Source organism: Lolium perenne, chromosome 7 (genome assembly GCF_019359855.2).
Source record: "Lolium perenne isolate Kyuss_39 chromosome 7, Kyuss_2.0, whole genome shotgun sequence".
Lineage (NCBI taxonomy): Eukaryota > Viridiplantae > Streptophyta > Magnoliopsida > Poales > Poaceae > Lolium > Lolium perenne.
The window spans coordinates 310,873,634-310,900,038 of NC_067250.2; the positions used below are offsets into that span (position 1 = coordinate 310,873,634).

At 45.5% G+C, this 26,405-nt stretch overlaps 2 protein-coding genes across 3 annotated transcripts; both read right to left on the bottom strand.

The window, feature by feature from the left end:
• Window positions 1–14,743: 14,743 nt before the first annotated feature.
• On the bottom strand, window positions 14,744–17,624 carry LOC127311764 (uncharacterized). Its single transcript, XM_051342224.2, has one exon. The coding sequence runs from the start codon at window positions 17,466–17,468 to the stop codon at window positions 15,048–15,050; it is 2,421 nt and encodes an 806-aa protein (XP_051198184.1). The 5' UTR covers window positions 17,469–17,624; the 3' UTR covers window positions 14,744–15,047.
• Window positions 17,625–18,253: 629 nt separating this feature from the next.
• Window positions 18,254–22,903, bottom strand: LOC127311763 (uncharacterized). Of its 2 annotated transcripts, none has more exons than XM_051342222.2 (9): window positions 22,612–22,903; window positions 21,576–21,625; window positions 21,333–21,427; window positions 19,994–20,276; window positions 19,756–19,885; window positions 19,361–19,413; window positions 19,149–19,245; window positions 18,991–19,060; window positions 18,254–18,684 (listed from the first exon to the last, which is right to left on the bottom strand). In XM_051342222.2, exons 1-9 carry the CDS (start codon window positions 22,859–22,861, stop codon window positions 18,312–18,314), a joined length of 1,401 nt encoding a protein of 466 aa, XP_051198182.1. In that variant the 5' UTR covers window positions 22,862–22,903; the 3' UTR covers window positions 18,254–18,311. The 2 variants fall into 2 exon arrangements, with proteins under 2 accessions (XP_051198182.1, XP_051198181.1); XM_051342221.2 differs by having other exon boundaries at window positions 19,361–19,416.
• Between the last annotated feature and the right edge of the window lie 3,502 nt (window positions 22,904–26,405).

The window sequence follows — 26,405 nt, forward strand, 5'->3', positions numbered from 1 at the left end:
AGAACACAACTAAGATAAAGAGAATATGCTTATCAAGAACAACTTGAGACCAACAATTACGAGATATGAGTGCATGAAGAAAAACAAATAAACCAAGCACTCATAAATCGTCTTTACCAACACCACTAAAAACAAAAGGGTTAAAGATGGTTGGCAAAGAACAAGGATATCAAGGTGATGGATTAACGCTCTTATGTATATAAGTTTCTAAAGTGGACAAAATGATCCATAAAGAAACATGCACACACAAGAGGTTAACAAAATAAATAAGACAAGATATCCAAGATGAAGTCATAAAATATACCAAAGGATGTTTGCTTAAGAAGCATATATAGCCTATGGCTACAATTTTCACTTATGGTATATGAAAGAGATTCAACCAAGAAAATCTCAAAAACATCACAACTAACGATAAGGAAAGTAAAGCTAGTTGGAATGTTTTGAGAGAGGCAACAAGTATCACAAATAGGGATTTATTTCGCAATTTTTATCAAAATTGCACATAAGAGTTCTTTGAGGAATTGATATGCAATAAATTGCTAGAGGGCATATTTGGGTAGGTGAATCATAAACATGATTTTTATATATTCCCAACCTATGCATCTTCTCAAATTACTCAAATGTACAATAAGAAGTTTTACTTTAAAACGGATTTTTCAAGAACCGCAATATTTTTGAAATAAATAATTTCATGCCAAGATACAACCTACAAGAGGTTGGACGCTATATGAGAATGCATGAATAAGATACTTGTTACCGAGATAGCAATGACATGATGTAGTAGATAAGAGTTCATCGATCATCCTAGCTTGACTCCAATTCTCATATGGTGACAACACCTTCCTTATAGATGAGACAAGCCTCCATTGCATCTCCAATGTACCTAAAACATCATTCAAGTACATCTTGGTCCCCAAACTTATTGGGTCCAACATGGTTAGACTAACCACAATATATAGGACACACTCCATATAAATATGTGCATATTTTGGATGAAATTTGAATTTCATGCACATCTTAGCCATTTAGGATTTGATGGAGTATATCCTATATAATGGATCGAAGAAAGCAAGCATGCTAAAAATATAAACAAATTACATATGGGCATGCACAAAGACTTTTAAAGATCCAAGAAAGACACACTTTGGACAAACACACCAAATGAATAGAAGAAAGCATAAAGGTGTGACCAAAAAAATTTGTTGTCCAAATTATATCAATAAGCAAATCACAAAAGATTTGTTCAACAAAGTTCAACAAGTGAACTAAGAAGAAACCATTGAGCATAAAGGATAAAAAATAAAGCAAACATGCTCAAAGATTTATCTCATTCGACAAATAAATCATAGAAGAAGGAATGAGATAGCAAAACTCCCAAAAGAGCAAGGTTCGAACAAATAAACCAAACCCTCTATACTTTTCACAATGGCACAATGTACCGTAAAAAAAAGATTTGTCTTCCAAAACAAACACTTGATATGAATCAAGAGAATTTTTCAAAAGGACAAGGAAGACATATGGGAGCAACAAGGATTTGTTGGAAATAAAATAAGGCAATAAGAAGCAATCCAAGGTGAAGGTGATCCATAGATTCAATCCACATACAAGGTTATCAATTGTCAAAGACAATGAGTATATTGGAAATAATTTCCAGTGGTGTATTGACAATGATAGAAAGGATCATCTTCACAATAAAAGGCATAGGATTAATATATATAAGATTAAGCACTATGTATGGATGAAGATTCTTGATGGCTTCAACTAGTCAACCAATCACGCATAGCAATGATTAGAAAGACTTGAAGCAAACGGTGTCCCAAATAAGATATAGAGATATGTATTTGTGGGATAACCGCACCAAGAATTTCTTACTCAAACAAGAACTCATAAGAGGGCAATAAAAGTTTTTTTTAATAAAAGAGGAGCTTGTTTGAGCAAACATGCCACTTAGGAACAAGATAATTAAGAGTATCAACTATAAGTGGCAAAACTTCATATGTTCACATTTCCTAGGTTTGTGATATGTACAAAACATATTACTCCCCCATAATGTGATAAAACATTTCTTCTTAATCAAGAGGCAATTAAAAACCGACTAGAGATGATTAATGGACATTTAGAATTTGAATTTCTCATGAGTATGACACACCACATAGTGACTAGATAATCTTGCAATATCAATACTAAGTGGTGGTACCCATATACACACATTTTATAGAAGGAGAGATGCACAAAGCATATCACTCCCCCAAAATGGGATGTTCCATTAATCACTCAAAGAGAGCCAAATAAGATATCATTAAGATGCATTAGGCTAAAAACAATACACAAGTATATGATGAGTCAAACAAACATACTTGAATACACAAGATAGGCAAGTAAGACATAACACATATAAACACATATTTGGTACAAAACCAAACATGCAAAGGGGCAAGTAACTTATAATAAACATGAAGAGTTGAAGTATACGTTACCGCAAGGAGGAACATTGGATATAGGATATAGATGATAATCCATACGACTTGGCTTGGTAAAAATATAATATATGAAGATCCCTTAATTCTTCATGAAGTAGCCAAGTCTCCAATGCCCTCCACATACACCTATTGATCAAGTTTGAGCTTGTTGGTCCCCAACCAAGTTGGGTCCTAAGAGGTTAGTCACAATAGGCTTGGCAACCCAAATGGTTCTTTTCTTGAAACCACTTTAAGTTCCAACAAACTTGTCAAACACATTGCCATCCTTATCCTTCCCTAGAGAATAATCATCATCAACAATTATAGGGTTAGATAAGGTACCACCTAAGCATGAAGAAGCAAGATGCCCCTTCTCACGGCATAAGTAGCAAGTGTTCCCCTTTTTCTTCTTTATTGATTTCTTCTCTTGGGGAACAATACCTTGATTCTCCTTGGGAAGTGGCCTATCTTCAACTTGAGGTCGAGCTTGAGCTTGACCTTGACCTTGTGGCCTTTTCCCTTGTTGCTTCTCACTTAAGTGCTTCTTCTTCAATGGGCATGATCTAACATGATGCCCTTCAACCTTGCACTTGAAGCAAACCAACTTAGCCGGATCCTTGACTTTGTCTTGGCCCTTATTCTTGTTGCTATTGCTCGTGGACTTGTTATTGTTATTGGAGTTGAATCTAAGTACACTCTTGTCATTGGGGGATTGTTGCACACTCAACATCTTGTCAAGTGCGGATTTCCCTTCATGACGCTTTTCCAAGTCTTTCTTCAAAGAAAGGACTTGGGCCTCGAGCTCTTTTATTTCCTCTACATGGTTAGTAGAAATACAAGTACTAGAGGAAGTATAAGCTTCATTGTTAGAGCAACAAGGCAAAGAAAGTAATCCAACACAAGGTGTATCACTAGTTTCACTAGATGGATTACTAGGACTAGCACATGGCAAAATAGCATGTTGAGTTGAGGTTGTGCTAATGTACACATGAGGCTCACAAGATACTACTTTAGTGATACTTTCCTCATGAGCTAACTTTAGCCCATCATAGGAAATTAGAAGATCATTATGAGAGCTTGAGAGCTTTTTATGACTTTCTTCCAATCTATAATTGCTAGTTAGAAACTCAAGTTGAGCCCTTAGCTCAACATTCTCCTCTAAAGTAGATGCTTCACAAGGAGTAGAGTTAGTAGCACAAGCATCATCAATAGATTTTTCATTTTCAAGCTCATAGGATTCAATTTTTTGTGTGAGCATAAAATTAGTATGATTCTCATCTTTTAGCTCTTGCTTGAGGAGATTGAATCTCATTCTCCCATTTTCAACATGGGACTCCAACTCCACTATGGTTTCCTTGTATTTATTCAAGGTTTCCATAGAGTGTTCGAGATTAGCACGAGCTTCTTTATTACCATGGAGAGAAGCATATACCATTCCCATATCATGCAACAAAGTATTATATTCTTCATCATTATCATCATCACTCTCATCATTATAGGAAGTGTTAGGAGTCAAAGTAGGAGATACCTTTGATCCATTTGCCATAAGGCACATGTGCATACCGGAGGATGAAGATGAAGATATTCTTATCCTCATTTGAAATCATGTCTTGATCCATAGAGTGTTCGGTTTCCTCTACATTGTTAGTCAACAAACAACTAGAGGAAATAGAAGCATTTTGAATATGGGAGCAAGACAGGGCAACCATATCGTCATGAGATCTATGTAAGCAATTTACACATGATATGCAAGGACTATCAACACAAGCATGTAGATTGTTTTTAGTGCTATATGTGTTCAAGTCCAAAGAAGAAACATTGAAATGGGATATAGATGAAGAATCATCACTATTGAGCACAATATCAGCATTGCAATTTTCCTCACCACTCACCATATCATTACCTCGTGTATTTCTACACGTTGGTGAAGTGGAAGTAGATGATAAATCATCACGGCCGGAGGTGGAAGCAACTTGGAGCACTTCATGATGTGAAGGGGAAGAGAGCTCCTCGAAGATACCACCGACCAAATGAGAAATGGATCCACCAAACATTTCTTTAAGCTTGATCCACATCTCATGAGACTACTTTCGCTTTATATATATCAAGAACCTACGAAAATCGGGTCTCAAGGAGAATAAAAGCTCATTAGATACTTGAGCTTCAAGATGTAAGTTTTTCTCATCCTCTAAAGATAAATTTTGAGAATCCATCGAAGGAGAAAAACCGACATCTAGAAATTGCTCTATATTTGGACACAAGGTCTGAAGATTACAAAGCAAACAATTTCACCACAAAAGATAATTTGTGCCATTCAAGACAATTGTGTCATTGTGCACTATATTACTAGCCGACATCTTTACTCTCAAGGCGGTGAAGCCTTAAACAAGGAGAGACCTTGCTCTGATACCAATTGAAATATCGAGATGTCGCCTAGAGGGGGGTGAATAGGCAATTAAAAACTCTTACGGATTTGTCTTGTAAGAATGCGGAATTAAGCTAATGTTTAGATTGCAAGCACAAACCCTAAATATGCTCAGCTCAACTAAGTGTAACAATAGCAACTAGAGCTAAGCAATATAGGCACAAGATATATGTAGCATAAGTGATAGCAAGATATATGTACTTCAAGCACGATGGCTATCACAAGGAAAGAGAGCTCGGGTATAGAAATAACCGAGGCACGCGGTGACGAGGATGTATTCCCGTGTTCCCTTCCTTTGCAAGAAGGTACGTCACGTTTGGAGGAGTGGAGGTCCCACGAAGGATTGCCCACGCCACAAAGGCTCATCCTATTCTCCGAACCACACCCACGAAGGATAATGGCCCTTTCCTTATGGTTAGCTTTTCCTCCGCTCCGGAGATGGCAAGCTCCACAACCACTTCACAAGCTCCACGAAGGAGAATCTCGGGCCTCTTCACAATCTTCCTTGAAGAGATCACCGGAGCAACAACCGCCAAGCCAACTAGGAGGTCTCCCTCCAAGAGTAACAAGCTCACGGTCTCTCACTCGAACTAATCATGGTGGAGAGCTCAACACTATGCAATGATGCAAAGCAAGAACACTAGAGGTGTTCAAATACTTCACACTCAAATCCCACCTAAGCAACAAATGCTAGGATGAGATTGGAGAGGGAGAACAATGGGAAAAGTCAACAAAAGACTCCAAGATCTAGATCCCAAGAGTTCCCCTCACTTAGAGGAGAAATGGATTGGTGGATGTGCAGATCTAGATCTCCTCTCTTAGATCCCTCAAGAATGAGCAAGAATCATGGGGGGAGAGAGAGCAAGTTCTTCAAAGGAAACAATGGAGGAGAGAGAATAGAAGAACTAACTTGCTCAAGGTGGAAGAATGGCTATTTATAGCTAGGGAGCAAATATAACCGTTGGGGAAAAAGAACCGTTAAAATCGCAGGAAAAACGGCCCGAAAAACGGCCCAGCCGGCGTCCCAGCCGGCCAACCGGATTTGGAACTGAGGAGGCCGGCCGGCTGTCCGGTCGGCCCGGCCCACTGGCCGGGTGGGGCAGTGCGCCACATTGGGCGGCAGATAGCCCAGGGAGGCGGCGCTCAAGTGGGCCGCACGGGGGTGACGATAGGCCCAGCATGCGTTGTGCCCAGTCGGGCCGGGGTAGGCGCCGGGCGGCCCGGTATGCTGCCGGCTATTGGGTCGGATAGTGCTAGACGGCCCACGGGACGCCGCCCGGCTGGCATGAGCGCCCGGGCCGGTCTCGGCCGGGTGGGCCAACGGCTGGGCCGGTCGGCCGGCTGGCCCCTTCCCCCTTTTTTTCTTTTTAAATTGCTTTCTCCCTTTCTTTAATAACAAATGCTCCTGAACTCCGATTCGAATGAAACCAATTTTGTTTGGAAGATAACAAAAAATGCTATCCAATAGAAAGTGAAAACACACAAATCTGTAGGAGGGGATTTTATCATGAATATAAAAGGTAGAACCTTATATCATGAATAACCGGTAAAATCACCTAACCTCGAAAACGCAATAGAAGATGCATGCGGATTCCGTTTTCGATGAACTTGGGCTTGTTGTAAAGCTAGCAACAAGCTCAAGAGCCTCTCATAGAGAAACACCAAGAAGCAATAGGGATATGCAAAGTATGCAAAGGATTGAGCTCCCTAAGACGATGTGATCAAGTTACCCAACCGAAAACCTCTCTTGATAGTGCGACTATCTATCCTATAATCCGGTCTCCCATCAACCACCTTGAGACCGGTAAAAGGAAAACCTAGCAAGGCCATACCTTTGCCTTGCGCATCCCGCTTGATCTTGATGATAACTCTTCAAGCTCTAGTCAAGTCGGAATGCCACACTTGATCATTGTTACTTCGTGAAGACTCACAAATGCTCCCCCATACACTATGATGGGAAAGCTCCATTTATGTACATCTTTACATGTCCATTATCATCAAATGGACAGCAAGCTTCAAGCATATGATCCTCTCGAGATGCTCAACTTGAACTTGCCCAACACAACCTTGATGACGATCACCACTTGTCGTCATCCTCTCATGGGTTATATGAGATCTCACTTTTGATGCATGCCCATGGAAAGATACCATGTGACTTCACGTGGCACATTCTTCATGCTTCATATGTTGACCAAACTTGAATATATTCTTCACTCTTTGTATTGGTCAACCTTGTATATTTTCATGCTCTATGATTGATGATCTTGATGCCAATACACAAGGTGTATCTTTATCTTCATGGCATCCATACTTGAATCCAACACATGGAGTACAAGTAGTACCTATGGAATATTCCTTCATACAAACTCAATGAAAACATTAGTCCATAGGGGTTGTCATTAATTACCAAAACCACACATAGGGGCAATGTACCCTTACAATGCCACTATAGTCCTTGAAGCGGTCGCCAATCATGAGACTTGGATATGGCATGCATTTTTTGGAATACCCGAGTCTTGCAATGACATCATTGTTCTTCAACGATCATCACTAATGACAAGATTTGCAATGCGGGAAGGTCCATTGGTGGAGTTTGAAGCAAATGGCCACAAGTACAACTATGGCTACTTCCTCGCCGACGGCATATATCCAAGGTGGCAAACATTTGTGAGGCCGGTTGTTCAACCACGAGGTAAGAAGCAAACTCAATTTCACAATGCACAAGCGGTGGCTAGGAAAGATGTAGAGAGAGCATTTGGAATTTTGCAAGCTCAATTTGCCATTGTGAAGGGGTCGGCTAGATTTTGGGACCACGAGTGCCTTTGGTATATCATGACCGCTTGTGTCATCATGCATAATATGATTATAGAGGATGATCGTGGGAAAGATGTGGATCATACACACTACGAGTTTATGGGGTTCCCGTGCAAGTGAGGAGGTCCGCACATAGGATTGCCCGGTTCATTGCCTTGTACCATGTCATTCGCTCCAACTACACACGTGATGAGCCCCAAAAAGATCTCATGGAAGAATGGTGGAATTGACATGGACAACAATAGTTGCATACTTGTTGTATTTGTTTGAAAACTATATGTTGTATTGTCTCAAAACTATGTTGTATTGTTGTATGTTGATCCCTAAACTTGTTATATTTGGTGTGAACATTTTTGATGCACTTGTTGTATTTGTTGTGAACAATTTGTTGTATTTGTATGGTACATTTTATTTGTGAATTTATGAAGCTTGTTTGATCTTCTTTGATGCATAGTTGTGTGTGATTGTTGTTTGTGCCGCGCTGCGCGCTGCATAATGGAGCGCCCGGTGGAGGAACTTTTTTACCACCCAAACACGCGCTGCATAATAGAGCATCCGGCGGGGGGGGGGGGGGGGGGGGGGATTAAGCGCAACACGCGCTATACGTTTACAGCACGGTAGAAACAACATTTAGCGCGTCAAAATTTAGTGTGCATGCGCTTACAGTACACATGACAAGCCTTGTCATGTTTTGCTCGAAAACGACAAGCAAACAAAGAAGTAAAGATCAAAAATATGAACGCACTCCCTCCATCCATTAACTTGTATCTTTTTCATATGTTAAACCTTACTCCTTGTTCATAATGTAAGTTGTTTTAGCAACCGACTTACATTATGAAACAAAGGGATGTTAAATTTGAACAACTTTTAAAGAAAATAGCAACACTTATGTCACTAAATTAGTATATCTAGATTCATCTTAAAATGCAGTTTCATACTCCATCCTTTCCCAAATGTAGTGCATAAATTTTTTTTCATGTGAGTAATTCTCTTCTGAATTGTCATGTTGGAGTACACATGACAATCCTTGTCATGTTTTGCTCGAAAACAACAACCAAACAAAGAAGTAAAGATCAAGAATATGAACATACTTCCTACATCCACAAATAAGCGAATGCTTAGCTTTGTCATAACTTAAATAATATCAAATTTGACCATTTTTTAAAAAAAATTAGCAATATAGTGACACTAACTTAGTATCAACCGATTCATCTTAAAATATAGTTTTATAATATACTCCCCCCGGTCCTAAATATAAGCCATATAATTTCTAGCACGGAAATTAAGAAACGTATATTTAGGAAAAATTACACCATGTTTGGCTAGGGTTAACCGTAAGTAATTGCCGTGAGCTAATAGAGGACTTTGCATAAGCTAAGTAAACCTAATCAAATCTCCAAAAATATTGTCCATACAAGTAGGGCAACGCAATAAACCTTATATTCTGGAATTTTTCTCAAAAAACTATATGGCTTATATATAGGAACGGAGGGAGTACTAATTAATATCATATATGTTGCTATTTATTATTATGTTGCTATATTTTATTTAAAAAGTTAGTCGAATTGAAGCAAAAACAAAACGTACGCTTATTCGTCGATGGGAATGTAGATTTTCTCTTGTGGGTGTAATATATAAACATATAGAGTTGCAACGTAAAAACACACATACACAAGACAAAACACCGAAGTAGTCCCTTTTCCGGAGTTTTCACAAACCTAGCTAGGAGTTTATTGTGAGTTGTCACTCTAGCACGTTGAGGTATTTGTGTTGTCTGGATGGAAATAGAAAACATAATCGGAAAAGTATGAAAAAATTGTGGTTAATGTGGGCATTACTCTTTGGGTACCCGACATTGGCTTACCTTGTCCAGCCCAACAAGGGGCTCGTGAGGGTTGTCATGAGCCAAGGTGGACACATACGTAGAAGACCTACAAGAAGACAGACTCTTGACGGATAAGGCAAGGAGACATCGATAAAAGAAAGGATAGATTAGACCTTGATGTAATCTAGTCAAGTTCGGACAGGACTCTCAGGACCTGGCCTCCTATGTAAAGGCTAGAAGGGGGCCTGCCGAACGACAGACTTACGCAACGAACACAACCTAGCATACACCAACTCTATAAACCTTGCCTTCCGGCGAGTTCACCCCAACGCAGTCTATCAGCTGCCCCATTGTAACCCTTTTATTCGATAAATCAAGATCAAACAAGCAGGAGTAAGGGTTTTACCTCATCGAATGCTCCGAACCTGGGTAAATCTCCCTTCATGTTCATTTGGTATCCGATGTCTTGTGTTGACCTGCAGGATTCCTTCAACCCTAAACCCTCTCATGGTGGACATTGCCAAGGAGCTCCCTCGTTAGTGGTCTTTTGTCTCTTCTCATGGAAAATAAAAGTCTGGATCTAGTCTGCATCGAAAAATACAAAATATGTAGTGGGTTTATTACACGCATGTGTGGATGTTTTCTTCATAGTCCATTTATTCCTATAGATTTGTGCTCACCGTGATAGATGGAAATATTCCTTTCTCTTTCCTCTTTTTATCTGAATCTCAAAGCACAATGGACGGTGACGAAAACATCCACACCCATACGTATGAGTACAAAAGTATTTCCTAGTTATGTCCTTTCTCATGAAAAGTAGTGGTTGAAGGGAGTAACCAAGTCAAACTGCCTAAATTATTTTGGATTGGAGGGAGTAATATATATTTCATTAATGTGTTTGAACGGATTCAGACTTTTATTTTCCATGGTACCATGGATGTTGGTATTCTTTCTATAAAATTGGTCAAAGATAGAACAACTTGATTTCGGAAAAAGAAACTAATAGAATTGAAACTTTTCGTAACACGGGACCGTTTGCTACGTTGTAGAAGTTTTTTTTGTTGTAGCCAAGTTTAAAAATATGTTTGCTCGAATCAGGAAATGGCCCTACATATGGCTAAGATCTTAAGAACATGTCTGGTTATGTTGGAGAAATCCACTACACCTCCCCCTCACAAGAATTCGGTTTATTGCTACATCAGTTTTGCAAATTCAAGGCAAGGTATCCACTCGTTTTGAGACATGGCCAAGGGTGTACCCCCTCCGTTTCATAATTGTTGTCGTGATTATGGTTTAAATCTGAACAAAAAACCCATGAAAAAAAAATATAAGACGGAATGAATACATGTGAAGCCGAAAGTAGCAGGGAGGGAAGGGGGCAAGGGGCCATCGGAAGGAGACTGGGCGGAGCAGAGACGTGGAAGAAACGAGAACCCCGTCCCCAGTGGTGGACCTACAGGGTATGCCGCGGCATACCCTGTAATCCGGCCGTGTACGTATCATGTTGTTGAAAAAAAATTAGGTTGACCCGTTGCAAAACTGGTTAGTTCCATTGGCGACCAAGCTTTGTGTGCTCCATCAGCCTAGTACTCCATATAAAAGAAAGAGGCAGCACGGTCAGCTCGATCATATAGGATCCATATGCCATGTTACAAAACCCAAACACGACACCCATAGATGAAGGTACTCCCTCTGTTCCTATTTAATCGACGCGGGGGAGAGAAGTCTAATGAACAAATAACGTATTGGAAGAAGTTAATTAAATCTGGACAGAGGTAGTATTTTTTATTTAAAAAAAATACTGGTGAACACCGGTATTATCCGTTTTCGGAAATACCGGTCATATAATACCGTCGAAGACTTGTCAAACGAATTTATAAATTTATCTAAAAATCGGTCATAATATTATCGAAGATTTATCAAATGACTTTGTAAAATTATCTAATTTTATAATTTTAGTAACTTATTAAATAGTAATAATTTTGTTCTGTATAAAGCAATCTCGATGGCAACCGGAATAACCTGTTTTCCGCGAGATTCCAAAATCTCGGCCAAGAAAAAAACTTCCACCAACCACGCCACCACACCCAACCAGGTTAGGAGCAGGGGCATATAGGCCGATCTAGGCTACGAACCTAGATGCTAGTGATGCCACACGTCTGGACGACGGACTTACGCTGGTGCATTGTAACATCGCAAGGTTGATTGCTAGTTCATCCTTCACCGGCCACCGGAAGCCCACGACCACACGAAGGCAGAACAATCGATGCCATCCTGCCAAATCCGCACGTAAGGTGCACTGTAATTTTCAACGAAGCCCATTCTATCGTCTCGTCGCTTCCGAATTTTGCTCGTAATTTCTTTTCGTGCGGCATATCCAGTTGCAAAATTCAACTGCCCGGTCCCCCGTCGCGGTCTCGCCGGCGTTGCCGTCTCGTGGTACGTAGCGGGGAGCTGGCACTGTCGTGTGTGAGAACCGTACGTGGACATGAACCGTACGTGGGATCGGAATCTTTGGACCTAGGAGTACTACTACTACTGTTGCTTGCCGCGCGCGAGCCCGTCCGTGATGAGATGCCAAGCTGCAGGAACACTTCCCGTCGGGAGCTGGCTGGCCGCCGGACGGAGCTACTCGGAACGTCAAGTCTTTGCCAAGTGATCAACCAGACAGTGATACGGGATGAGTGACGAGTTTGAGTGTGTGAGCTTTAGAGAGAAAGAAAATGATGCTGGCTTTGATTCCGACTTAAGGGCAACTCCAACGGGATGCAGACGCGTGTCCATTTTGGTATGCACGGAGAGAGTGTTGGAGCTAACGGGACGACATAAACACATACGAAGCTGTCGTGTTTTTCAAAGGGGATAACGAGGCGTCTCCATCCACATTCTCACCACCAAACTCTAGCCATCCACACTCCACTTGCCTCCCCCATCTGCGAACCCTAGACCGCGAGGCCGATTACAAAGGGGTGGTGGAAGCCGGTGAAGCACGACCACGAGGCCAACTTCTCGTCGGCCTCGGTCTCCGTACTGCCCTCGCCACCCTTTCTATATCTCTCAACTGGCGGCGTCGTGCCAACTCATCGGTGGAGGTGGCACAGTCGTATTGGGAGGTCGCCGCGCCTCCGTCGGGGCTCGACGTCTCCCAAAAGGTGGTACCAAAAGCACAACAGGGTTCTGAGACGTCATCGAGAGATTTTCCACCACCACGATTTCTCATGCCCCGTCTACGCGATGTACCTGTCTGCGCCATCGATTCCGAACTATGAGATTGGTAGTTTTAGACCGAGCACGACCTCTAGCACCGATAGTACTTCGCAACCGAGCCGTTGGGGTCGGATGATGTCGGTACCGACACCGACAGCAAGACCGACGAGCCCTCAAACCGACATTGGGCGGCACAACACGACATCGAGCTCTACGTTCGCCAACCGAGCAAGGAAGACGATACTGACCTCTAGGCCGCCATCGAGGCCTCTGAGCTGAAGAAGGTCGGTCAGTGGGTGGTGGATCTGGTCGTGGCGCTCCATGATTCGGCCATGGAGGCAGGGCAGCCACCCGCTACTCCACCGGTGTACTCTTGGTGGGAGTCGTGGTCAACGTTGAAGCGCCTGCGAACCGGCGTGTACATGGACACCAGAGGCTATGGCCCCACCGCTGATCCTCAACAGCGAGCTCTAGGCCACTGACGGCGAAGTGTATGTCGCTAGGGTTTTATCTATGTTTTTTTTAGTTTGAGTATGTCCTTAATGGCTATGTATAATCATTATAGTTAAAAAATGACCCTTTTGCTGAAATAGGTCAGTTTATTGGGTGCATGACACACCCCAAACCTACGAGAGGAAGACATTCTTTGTGTTCCCTTCACACCCTAAACACACTAAATTGGACACTTTTCGTGTTCCATTTTCCCGTTGGTGTTGCCCTAACTCTAAAATAGTTTCGGGTTATTTTTCATTTAAACGTAAATAGAAAATACAAACTTTTTCAGAAAGTTAATTTAACTTTCTTAAAAACCTTGTATCTTAGAATGGGGGTAATAGCTCATAGATCTAGGTTACTAATCAGATACACAGACATGTTTTATTGTGTAAAATAATATGAATCTAACATATATGCGAGGTCAATTTTTTTTTTGTCGGTTGTGGTACTTGCGTTTTAGTGGTACACGCAGCCACCTAGGGGGTGCGGACAAGAGCTGCGAACAATTAGCTAGCAGAGCAGAGGCTCACGGCAGGTGGTAGATCGAGGAAGAAAGCGACGAGGCCCCTGCCTGGCAAAGCGCCATCGATCGCCATGACTGACGGCATTTGTTCGCCACCAGTTCGCCGGCGCGCCGGCGACCTTGTCCTTGAGGAGTTGAGAAGATAGTGACTAGATAGTGTGAAAGTGTAGTGATAACAGTTGATTTGATAGAGGTTGAGCTCTACAAGGTTACGCAAGGGCGGGCCATACGACAGCGGGATTGGCTGCCGCATAGGTTGCCGTTGCATTCAGGATTCGGCTCTGAGAGTGCTGCCAAATTTGTGTGAACATCTAGACATTCAGGATTCAGCCAGGTGACTTGACTGTGTACAAGCGTGCAGCCAAGTGAGCTGACATTGTACAGGTGTGCAGCCAAGTACCTGACGGTGTACAAGTGTGCAGCCCAGTGACCTGAGAGTGTACAAGTGTGCACCCAAGTGACCTGACGGAGCTTGAGCTCTTACGCAAGGACGACGACGGGATTATTAACCGGCCTCAGCAACAGATAAACGCTGTGGAATTCAGAGAGCAGGTCAAACCTTGCCCTCTGTATGCTGCAAATCAAATGATGCATCTGCAGCACCTCAAAATTCAGACATCCAGAGTTTCAGACAATCATTAAAAGCGAACATATAGTGACTTCCACAACTTCATGAGAATGCTTCTTAAAAAAAAAATCCGAATGAGAGGAACTTAGTATGTTTTTTTTTCTTCCTTTTCTGACATTTTGCAGCACCGTCTTCACAAGTAATACACTACATCCCCCTGTCAAAACATGGGAGCACCAGAAATCTGTAATAAGCGAACAAGAACTCTATGAACAGTTCAACCATCTCCCGAATTGGGCGCCCTCTACAGCCAAGTGATCTGATAGAGTTCGAGCCTCATAAGATCATGCAAGGACGGACCTTAACGGCAGCAGCATTGGCTACCACATACTCCAGGTTGTAGCATTCAGGCTTCAGCAACTGAGAATACTGTCAAATTTGTGCGACAGCCTCGACCTTTCGTAATGTACTCCACAAAATCAAATGATACATCTGGGGGCTGGGGTAAGCTCAAAATTCAGACATTCAGACTCCTATATAGGCTAACATCTGTACAATGTGATTCTCATAATAACTTCATAAGAATGAGAGGAAAACTTCAGTTTTTTTCTACATTTCGCAGCACTGTCTTCACAAGTAAATATGCTACGTCCCACTGTCAAAACTTGGAAATCCCCAACCTCTGTAATAAACACACATGAAAACAGCTCTGAACTCTATGGACAGTTCAATTATCTACTGAATTGGGCACTCTCCACACGGGCCGAGAGTGTGCTCAACATTTTCTGATCCGCATTCGGGTCGGTTTCCGCGACCACAGCCAGGAAGTCGCGAGCCTCCTCGTAACGCTTGGCTCTGCAGTAGCTGTCAACCACTCTCCTGTAGGTCAGCTCCATGGGCCTCAGCTTGCGCTGGATCATGTAGTTGACGACCTCTCTGGCCTCGCTGAACATTTCTGTGCTCGCGTACCCTCCAACAAGTGTGTGATAGGTCACCACACAGGGGGCCACGCCGTCCGCGATCATCTCCGACAGGACCCTCTGGGCCTCCTTGATCAGCCCTTGCTTGCAGAACCCATTTATGACGGTGTTGTAAGACACCACGTCAGGCTTCAGCTTGTTGGAGCTCTTGAGCCGCATCAGTATCTTCTCGGCATCCCATGGTTCGTTGCTCTTCGCGTACATGTCCATCAGGCTGTTGTAGGTGATGAGGTCAGGGCTCAGCCCGCTCTGCTTGATCAAGTCGAACATCTCAGTCGCCTTGCTGTACAGCCCGTTCTTCGCGTACATAGAGAGCATGGAGTTGAGAATGACGAGGTCCGGCTTGTGACCCCGCGCCTTCACCTCTTGAAACGCCCTCTCGATTCCCTCCAACCGCCGGCACTTGAAGTTGGCGATGACAAGGGTCCTCAGAACAACCCAGCTCGGGAAGATTGTGCCCTGGTAAACCTCTTTCTCGATGGCCTCTATCCCTGCGGCATTGCCCCCCTTGGCATGGCATTGGAGCAATAATGAGTACGACATATCATTTGGCTTGAATCCCTCGTTCTTCATCTTGTTTAGGATGGACTGAGCAGCGGTCCAATCCCCTTGCCGAGACAGCACGTTCAGCAGCGCGTTGTAGGTGGTGAGGCAAGGGGCGAAGCCGGCAGCGGTCATCTCATCATACATCTTGAAAGCGCTGGCCCTGGAGCCAGCCCGGCCATAGGCGGTGATGAGCGTGTTGTAGGTGTCCCGGCACAGCTCAACCCCGCAGGACTTCATCCCCTTGAGCACCCGAGTGACGTAGCTCTCCATGCCCCGCTTCCCGCAGACGGCCAGCAGCGTGTTCCACGTGACCCGGTTGGGCGTGCACCCGCTCCTCGACATCTCCCCGAGAGTCTCCAGCATCGCGGCGAACCTCGACTTCTTCCCCAGCATGCCGATGATGAGGTTGTAGGTGTTCACGTACGGGACGAACCCGCTCCTCTTCATCCGCTCGAACAGCGCGAGCGCCTCGTCCACCTTCCCGGCGTTCCCGTACGCCGTCATGATCGTGTTGTAGGTGAATGTGTTCGGTAGCAACCCCTTGTCGACCATTGTCTCGAGGCACTTGGCGGCCTCCTCGCAGAACCCGGCCCTCGCGTACGACCCCGCGAGCTCGTTGTAGGTGACGGCGTCGGGCTTGCACCCAGCGTCCTCCATCTCCTTGATCACCCGCAGCGCCTCGGTGTAGTTCCCGGCCTTGCCGAACACCTGGAGGAGGGAGTTGTAGGTGACGACGCACGGGGCGTGGCCGCGGGCCTTGAGGTCGGCGAAGAAGGCGGCGGCCTCGTCGACGAGCCCGTCGCGGCCGCACGCGGCGATGACGGTGCTGGCGGTGAAGCCGTCGGGGTGGACCCCCGCGGCGCGCATGTCGTCGAGCAGCGCGAGGATGCGCGGCCAGGAGCGGCCCATCTTGCCGTACACGTCGAGCACGACGTTGTAGGTGACGCGCGTGGGCTGCACGCCCTCGCGCCGCAGCTCGGCGAAGAGCGCCAGCGCGCGCTCGTAGCGGCCCTCGCGGGACAGCGCGTGCAGCACGGTGGTGTAGGAGCGGACGTCGAGGTTAGAGCCGGGGGGCAGGGGCATTTCGTCGAGCAGGTCGCAGACGGCGCCGTGGCGGCCCTCGCGGCTTAGAGCGCGGAGGACCATCTCGAGCGCGGGCGCGTCGGCGGCGGCGGCGACGCCGTCGGCGCGCGCCCAGCGGAGGAGGGCGAGGGCCCACTCCCAGTGGCCGGAGAGCTCGAGCGCCTTGAGGAGGGATGGGAGGTCGGCGGCGCGCAGGAGGTCGGCGCGGCGGGTGGCGAGGAAGGCCGGGAGGGACGGGAGCGGCGTGGAGGAGAGCTCGAGTACGAGGGTCTGCGCGGCGGGGGAGAGGAAGGAGTGAGCTGGGGTTGGGGTGGCGTGGTGGTTCTGCTGGTGCTGGTGGTGGTGGTGGCGGCGTGGGACGGGGGCTGGGGCCGGAGCCGGCGTGGCGGTGAGGTGGAGGAGGAAGGAGTCGAGCGGGAGCGTGGGGGACTGCGGCGGGGGCGCGGCCGGGAGGAGCGTCTGCGGGGACGGCGACGGCCGCTTCTTGGGGGCGGTCGGGAGGGTGGGCTTGTTGGGGAACACCCCGCGGCCGGTGACCTCCATCGCCGGCGCCCCCGTGCGCGGTGGATTGGCAGCGACGACGAGCTCAAGAAGCAGCCGTGAACTGGAGTGTTGGTGTGTGTGAGGGGACGATGGGGTACTCTTTGGGATACGGTGGCGGCAGCGGGTGGACGGGGATTGGCGGCAAAGGGATTACACGAGACGAGACGAGCGCCATCTGCCAGACTGACACTGCCGTTTCGCTCCGAATATCTGCATCTCATTCTGGTCGCCACTTGAGCGCCGTCGGCCTGAATCTCTGATCCACGGGCGCGTCAAGATACAGTACTGCCTGTTCAGCATACTCTATCAGTGGCAACTGACAGAGCAAATCGAAGCTAAACATGTTGTGATAGAATCATGCAGCACATATTCACATGAGACCGTGTCAGATATGAACAACACATTAGACAGAGTTAAGGCTGAACCAAGGCAGTTTGTAACACAAGAATAACATGGAACTGAATGGTATTACAGCACACCCTAACCCTATGCCATGGATGTATGTAGTAGCAAGTTAGTCGACTAAACCACTTGGTTATACTAAGGACATGTGTGTCCTTTCTCCCTTTGAACACCTAATAATTACCCATGACACCTGCCCAGGCATGTCTCTACAGAGTAAAGATTGCAATATCCTGCAAGTGTTCTGAGCTGTGGCCAGTTCCTCCCACACTGCAAAAATCTTGCCACCATTCCTGGCTCACCGTCACCCTCTGAAGAATCTGAATGGTCACAAGAATTTGCACAAGGAGGAGACCGCTGATAACACGATCCTCTTGCATGAAGGAAGTTGACAGAACACAAGAACGCCATAAACAGGATCAAGGACAAGCCGCCTCACGTTCACTTCCCCTTCTTCGTCCTCCCAACAGGTTTCTTCTCCGGAAGATAGTCTGGATCTTGCTTGTCACTCGATAACGGCATGATTTGCTCTAGCAAGTCGATCTCTACTTTGACCGTGCTGTCGCTGATTTTGCTACGTGTGCCCATGGCAGGTGGCTCTGAGAGTTTTGGAATCGTCCTTGGGGAGTTGGCTTGATTCCGAGTGCCCATGGCAGGTGGCTCTGAAAGTTTTGGAGTCGTCCTTGGGGAGTTGGCTTGATTCCGTGTGCCCATGGCAGGCGGCTCTGAAATTTTTGTAGTTGTCCTTGGGGAGTTGGACTGCTTTCTTCTTCGGTTCTTCGAACCATTTTGTAGCTGCAAGCCCATTTGTAAGCTGAAATGGACAATCATGTTAGTTTGCATCCATAGTAAGTTTTACTTACCTGCACATCACATAAATCAAACCGGTAATAGTAGTTTGCTGGAAGCCTACTGCGATATTTAACTAGAAATTGCAATTCAGCAAATAATCGATGAGGGCAGGTCTTTATTAATGATGCATTGCTGTATTGCATGAGCCACATCAAGCATAAAGTCGATCCAACAAAAAAGAAGAATGGTCTAGATGCAGTATAATATTCAAGTTCTACTGACAGCAGTCACCACAATAATGGAATAGATGAGGTGTGATCTGGCATACCTAGGCGTGGCCTCAATATCCTCCTTGAACATTAATTTTGAAACAGAACCTGAATCATCACATGCAGCATCTGCTCAAGAGGAACCAACAGAATCAGATATTAGGCATCATGCTCATCAATAATCAGCAAACATAGCAAATCAAAGATCACAACGCACCCTTATGATTTTCGTGTGATAAGTCCATCATCTTTCTCTCAAAAGGAATAAGGTCATTCAAATGTTTCACCTTCAAAGGAAAGCCATGCTTCGGATCCTACGATAAAGTTTGGCATTATTTTCCATGTCAGCACACATTATTACATTTCTGATTTTACTGATACGAAAGAAGGACACCGAAAAAATTCATGTGTTGAGAGGGGTTCCAGTACCTCAATGGGACCTGATTTGAAGAATGTGGGCTCATTGTTTTTATGGTCACCACCTGCTAGAGAGAAATTTGAATCAAAACGCTGGTGGTGGCACTGCCGGAATTTTGTTAGGGACATAAAGTATGTCGTCAGCTCTTTCAAATTTTGAGATACATTAGAATGTGCTAAGTTGTTGGCCCAAGACAGGGGACATTGGAGAATATAGTTTATTGGCATCTCCTAAAACCTTGAAACACATTACAACTATTGGAATTGAGTTTTCACTGGGAACTTGTAACTGGCGAAGAAATATATATTACATACACAGATAATCATAGATGGTTAGTAAGAAAAATAGTTTGTACAGCTTCATGGCACTTATCAAATAATTGCAGAAACTTTATTGTACTCAGTACCTGGCCGATGTCTAACAACATCAACTTGCTTAAATTTTGTGATGTTTATCGGATTTCCATCAATCTTTGTCCTGACTCTTCGAAGGTCCTCGGGAGTATCCCGCACGACAGAGTAACTTCGTTTTTTAGTCTGCAAATCCAGTATACCCTTAGACAAACAGGGGTGGCATATAACCGAATGGGCTTGAGATACCATACACATGACAAGTTAAACTTTGTACAAGCAAAGAGCACTCACAGACTCAATGTTGTCATCATAATGGTTGAAAAGGCCACGACTGGCAGGAGTTCTTGTCGGAACTGCGTCTGCAGCAGCATTACTATCAAAACCATGACGATGGATTGGAAAAGTTGACGGTGAAGGTGAGGACACATTTGGGCTAAATGAAGAATATCCAAGGTTTGGCTGTTTCTCAGCCTTCCAGCTAATCGGAAGAGGAATATAGCCATCAATAACTCCAGGTGAATCTGGATCCACAACCCGCTCTTGAATTATCTTGATTAGCATAGCGCACTCAGACCTAACATCAAAATTAAGATTCCAAAATATTCTATTAGTACTGTCGCTTAAATCTTCACAAATGTTAATTTGTACAGAATAGAGGTATATGTTAATATGATAAAGGAGACACCAGTCATGACTTTTGGTTGCTATTATCACAGGATGCAAGGACATAGCATAACATATTCTTGAGGGTAAGCAACTTTCAAACACAGCTAGATAATCGTTATTTTTTGAGAAAACACAAACTGTTTTTTTTATTAATGCACTATAGAAGAAAAAAATATTAATAAGCCCATCGGTAGGCCAGGCACACAACATAATTATGAAACAAAGATTCCAAGAATAAGTTTGCACTCCAATCTTGCAACTCTTGTACATCATAATCCAACACGTGTCCTGATATTCATCATAGTTTTCCCAGAATGAAATATACAACATGTATATGTAAACAATGTTTCATACGCTAATTGCTCACACTGAAGCATTGTGAATGGTTTACATAACTACATATTATGCATGTGCAATCAATCAATAATTCAATATACATATGAGTTTGAGAGCTAGATGCAAGTTATCTTAGGTCTATTGTTTACACAAATGCCAAGCCAAGAGAAAAGAGGTACTCTGAAAACATTAAGACGGTTTGGATTGAGGAATCACCTCATCAATCACGGGATGATCCTGCAAAATTGGTGGGTGTCCCAATCCCTCACTTTATACTAGGCTACACTTACGTAGTAAGAGGTTATGATGGACCAACTCATTACATTCCTCAAACTAAACAAGGAAGCTAGGATTGCATGGTCAATTCACAACGGTGAAACCAAATAACCCTTTTGCATGGCCCAACGTTCTGTATCGTAGTAAACAAAATGCAGAGTGCGTTAACTATAAAAAGAAAGACTGCAATCCGTTTTTGTTTCATCAGAGTGTGAAACAGAGTACAAATAAATCCCAATATTTAAGTACATATCTGGAAATGAGAATAGCTATATGAAACCACAAAGCAAAATACAAATTAAGCAATACTTTCCTGAAGGACATCAATGGAAGTAAACAGGATATATAATACCTTGAAAAGGTTTCCTGCATAAGAAGCTGCATTATGACATCTTTCGGCTCAATTTCTGAGATAAGTGCGAGGGATGCCCCGGCATAGCCTTCACTCTAGTAACAAGAAAAAAACATGACACCATGGAAAGTCCTTAGATAAACTGAGGAGTTAGTCCTAAGCTCAGTGAGAAATGGTTGTTAGGAATGATTAAAAAGGAACTGGTAAGATAGCAATTAGGTAATTACAAAGGTTGTGGGCTACCTGGTTTAACTGGTTATTTTTCGATGCAAAGCGCATGGAATCATCAAGACCTGTGAAATGCAAGGAATCACCAGGTAGGCACATCAAACAATTTATTCACATGTGAGTTGCTAAATACAATGCCAACGAAGTTAGAAAACACTTCATTTTACAGGGAAAAAACTAGCACTGAGCAAACACAATGGTACTTACAAAATTGCCTGAAAATCTTATGGAATGAATACAAAAATTGCAAGTACCATCCACCACTGGAGGAAAAGGAGGGTGTATCTTCAGAAAATAGTAAACAATGGGGAAAAACTGGGTGCTAATTCAGTTTAGGTAATCCTATTTTTTAATCACATTTTTAAAGATTTTGTCAAAATTGAGAGCAACATGCAAATATGGGGACATTGAGAGGCTTCAAAACCATGCGATGGATAAGAACATCTGAAAAGCTATGAAGGCTGGTATGACCTTTCAGGACCAAGTCATTGGTAAACGCTGAGTCCTGGAAAAAAATGCATGCATCCCAAACAGACGCTTATTAGCACAGGAATTCACGTGTAATCTATAAATTGGCCTTTTCCCCCATTTAATAATTGACTTGGTGCCGATGCACTAAACTCCACGACCCGATGTCATTTTTTACATTACACCAGCGAACATGGATTGACTTTTGCCTGCGAGCGTCTCGCGACGACACTCGAACGGGGTTTGAAAACGCGCGTCGTGAGACTACCCACAGCTGACGAATCGAACAACTGCTTCTATCCAGACATGAAGTACGGGAGTCCGAAGCGATTCGCCATTCCCCGTTCTGTAATTTCCAGCGAGGGCGGCTCCGCGAGCTTACGGTGCGGGGGATTCGTGACGGGAAATGCGAAATCGTTTGGTTCGAAGCAGCGCCTACCACGAGATTAGGGCGAAAAATCTAGCCCGAACATGGAGGTACGCAGGTAATCTGGACGGGAATCGGTGCGGCACAGCATCCGCGGCACACGGAGGGCGCAAACCGCGAGGCGTAAATTGAGGAGAGGGCAGTGATTTCGCGTACCGGAACCGCCGCCGCGCGCGGGGGTGTGGCGGGCGGAGGTCGGGGAGGAGGAGGCGGACCGGCCCGAGGCGGTGGAGCCGGAGCAGGTCGGGGAGGAGTCGGGGCCGAGCACGGACGCGAGGAGGCGGCCCGCGCCGGAGACGAGGCCCGCGAGCCACCCGCTCGGCGGGGGAGGAGGTGGCGGCGGCGGCGGGGAGGCGCCTCCGGACGGCGACGGGCGCGGGTCGCCGCCCGCGGCGGGCGACTCCATGGGCGGGGTGGACGATGGAAAGGGCGGAGGAGGAGGAGGAAGGGGGCGAAGTGGAGGGAAGATGGGAAGGAAAATGGGAAGCCGAAAAATGAAATAAAGCGGGCCGGCGGTTTCGGGGCGCACGTTGCAAATTTGGGCGGTGCGGTTTTGAAAACGTTCCATTTCCATCCATCCCATTGGTGCTGCTGCCTGCTGGGCTCTCCGGCGATCGCCGCGTGCTGCACGTTTTCTCCGAGGGTCCACCTGTCAGCGGGTGTGTTGGAGCGGCGGCGCACCCTCATGCCTCTGTGGCCGTCCGCATCGGCGGCGCACCTGTGAATAAATTTATTCTTTCACATACTCCGATGTACACTCCTGATGTTTATTACTCCTATTGCACCTATGAAGGATGAGTGTTTGATTCGATAATCCAAGAACCTATAGATCGAAATATATTTTTAGATTTTCATGGAGCTCCGATACCTCCCCGATTTCATTTGCAACAATATCAACACAAGATTCAGAGCATCTATACGAGGTTTTTAAATGAAGCTACACCCACAAAAGGGCACCACAGCACTGAAAAATCGTCACAACCCAGCGCCATTAAAAGCACGCTTGAACTAAAACTACCCAAAACCCACCTCCACTACATTACACCAAGATCACTATACCACCTCTAGGGACTCCACGGACTTTGCAAAGCTGTGAGGAAAACAACTAGTGCAGCACCAAATGGATCGAAGAGGCTTCCTCTGGATGCTCGTTCAGATACGCCAGAGAATCCCTTCCACCGTGTGCTAGCTTTGACGCCGGAGCCCAGGAAGCAATCGAATCGAAGCTGGCACGCTTCAGCTCGACATTAGTGCCGGAGGGGTCTTGAGGAGAGTTTGCAGTTCTGAAAACATATCCACCTTCCTCCAGGTTTGAACTTTGAAGGGGACTTTCCAATTCCTTAGATAGGACATGGTCATCCTCCACACGTGTTTAATATCAATCCAGATCAATCTATTAAACACTAAACCATTTCTAGAATTCCAAATCCCCCACCGTACAACAGAAGAAATGAAATTGAACTGTAAAAAATCTCTTGTTACATAGCCATCTATTTGCAACATCTACAAATCTATTGATTTTAAACTTAAAGAATTTCTCTATCAACTGCCACAGATTTCTAGAAATAAGGCAATCAAAAAATAAATGATGCACACATTGAAACTCTTTACATAAGGAGCATTCCAGAGTTTTTGGGATCCCTCTTTTCCTAAGATTCATAACTTTGTTTTAAGAAAAGAGCCACAAGAATACCTGATCTCTATGAGTGTCGGGGGATGACCCCTGGTGTGTCAAGAGCATGATGAAATGGCTAAGTCATGTGGTTAGTTACAGGCTTACGAGGCTAAGCCGGATGAGCTTGCTTATCGCTTAATATGAGGTTGACCGGATTAAAGGTCATCCGGGTTGAGTAATTCGGAATACCGGCATACTCATGTCGGAATAGAGTTGCCGACATATCGTAAGCTGAAAAGGTCAAGATATGTCAGACTATAGAAAGAAGATCGAAGGATGAAGATCTGGTTTACTTTATGCGGAACCGGAATAGGGGTCCGACACAGGCCCAACGGTCATGTGCCTATCCCCAAAGTCGAAGATCCGGTCGTGCCACTACAGAGATGGGGGAGATACGGAAGATCTCTTCATGACGAAAGAAAACGCTCCATTCCAAAGGAGGTCAGAGCACGTCGATGATGAGCTGCTACAGTGGTCAGCGCCACAGTGCTAGAAGGCCAAGTCAGAAGGCACCTCACGGGAGAGGATCAAAGCTACACGCGAAAGGCAAACATAAACAAAGATCCCCACGAGATGCTCCTTCGGCCCATGCTAGGGTTTCATCCTTGTAACCTTCCTCCCCTATATAAGGAGAGGAAGGATTCCCTTGCACGGGACGATCCCACTATTCTCTAGTTCCTCTTTCTCCCCTTAGCGATAGGAGTTCATCTTCTACCTCCCGCCATACAGATCGAGGAGCGCCATTGTAGCTCTCATATACTGCTCTATACATCGTAGACAAGCAGGAGTAGGGGCTTTACCTCCTCACGGGGCCCTGAACCTAGGTAAACCTTGTGTAGTGTGTGTGTGTGTGCTCTTCCATCTCCCCTCCTCCGGATCCCCCGGCACACATCTGCCCCAACTTAAGCCTACCCATGGCATCTGTTTGTTTACCATGACGACATTTGGCGCCCACCATGGGGCCAGCAGCTGCGCCGGCTAGGGTTCATATCCGGACAGGGCTCACCTCTGCTTCCGGCGAGCGTGTGGTTTCTAGCCTCGTCTAGAGACTCGGCTCGTTGTACTTCGTCAGCGACAATGTAGGCAACTTCTGCAATGGCGCCTTCTCCAGGAGTGGCATCTTCATCTCCTTCGGCATGCACCACATGTACGTCGGTACTACGCCCACATGCACGTATCCCAGCGTGGTACACGTGGCAGATGATCTGTCGGCTATCTGCATGGTTCTCGGGCAGCATTCCGACCGCTCCACTAGCTGCGTGGAGGTCATGATGGCTAGTGTGGATGGCACCGGCAAAGGCACAGCCGGTGACAAGGACGCCACCGGCAAACTCGGACGCTCGGCCAAGCCGGCACTCGAGCGGCAGCAGAACAATGTCGGCACATCCAATGTGCCTCCTACACCGACTCTGCTCTAAGGCATCATCAGTAAGCTGTTGACGCCAGATGCGGCCGATGCCGACCTCGTCGCGACGCATGCCGAGTTGGAGGCGCAGCGCTAGAACACCCTCCGGGGAGCCGACAAAGTGGTTCACGCCCGGCAAGAAATGGACATCACATTGCATGAGTATAACATTATCCATGGCTTTACTTCCATAAATGTTGAGCCTAGCAGAGTAGGTGCAACCCGACATAGAGGTCGTAACCTAAATAAAGAGTTGCGCCGAGAAGTTGGTTCCGGTGTATCTCTGTCGGCATCCTTTGTGTCGGCAGAGAAGTCGAAATATAGTACTCTGAATACAAACCTTAGGGCCGCGCAAGCCGCCGATGATGAGTTAGATCACCTAACCGGCGATGCTTTGCAGAAGCAACACGCCCGAGTTAAATAATTACTTGTTGCTGCTGCTAAACAAACTACAGAGATTGCCAGGGCTAAGCGGGGTGCAGGTGTGTCACAAATAGTTCATTTGGTTGGGGGCGCTAGCGGAAAGTCGAATGGACATGCATCATCCCCCTTCCCGACAAAAGAAGAGAAGGGAGTATCAACTCCGAACAGATGACAGTGTATGATCTAATTTTAGCCGGAAAACAAAAGGTCGGGCTGGACAATGCCGCTCAAGGCAATAACAATGCCGACAGAAGATGCCAAGGGGCAGGCCACGGCAATGCCGGGAACGGTCATGCCGAAAATGGGGAAGTCGGGCAAAATTATCAGCCTAGGAGAGCAGCAAACTCTGCTGGTGGAGCTCTGCCTCCACGACACCTGCAAGTCGGCGGCCAAGGACGAAGCATGTATGATGACGGTGACTCGGCGATGGAGAGAGCCGGTTACCAG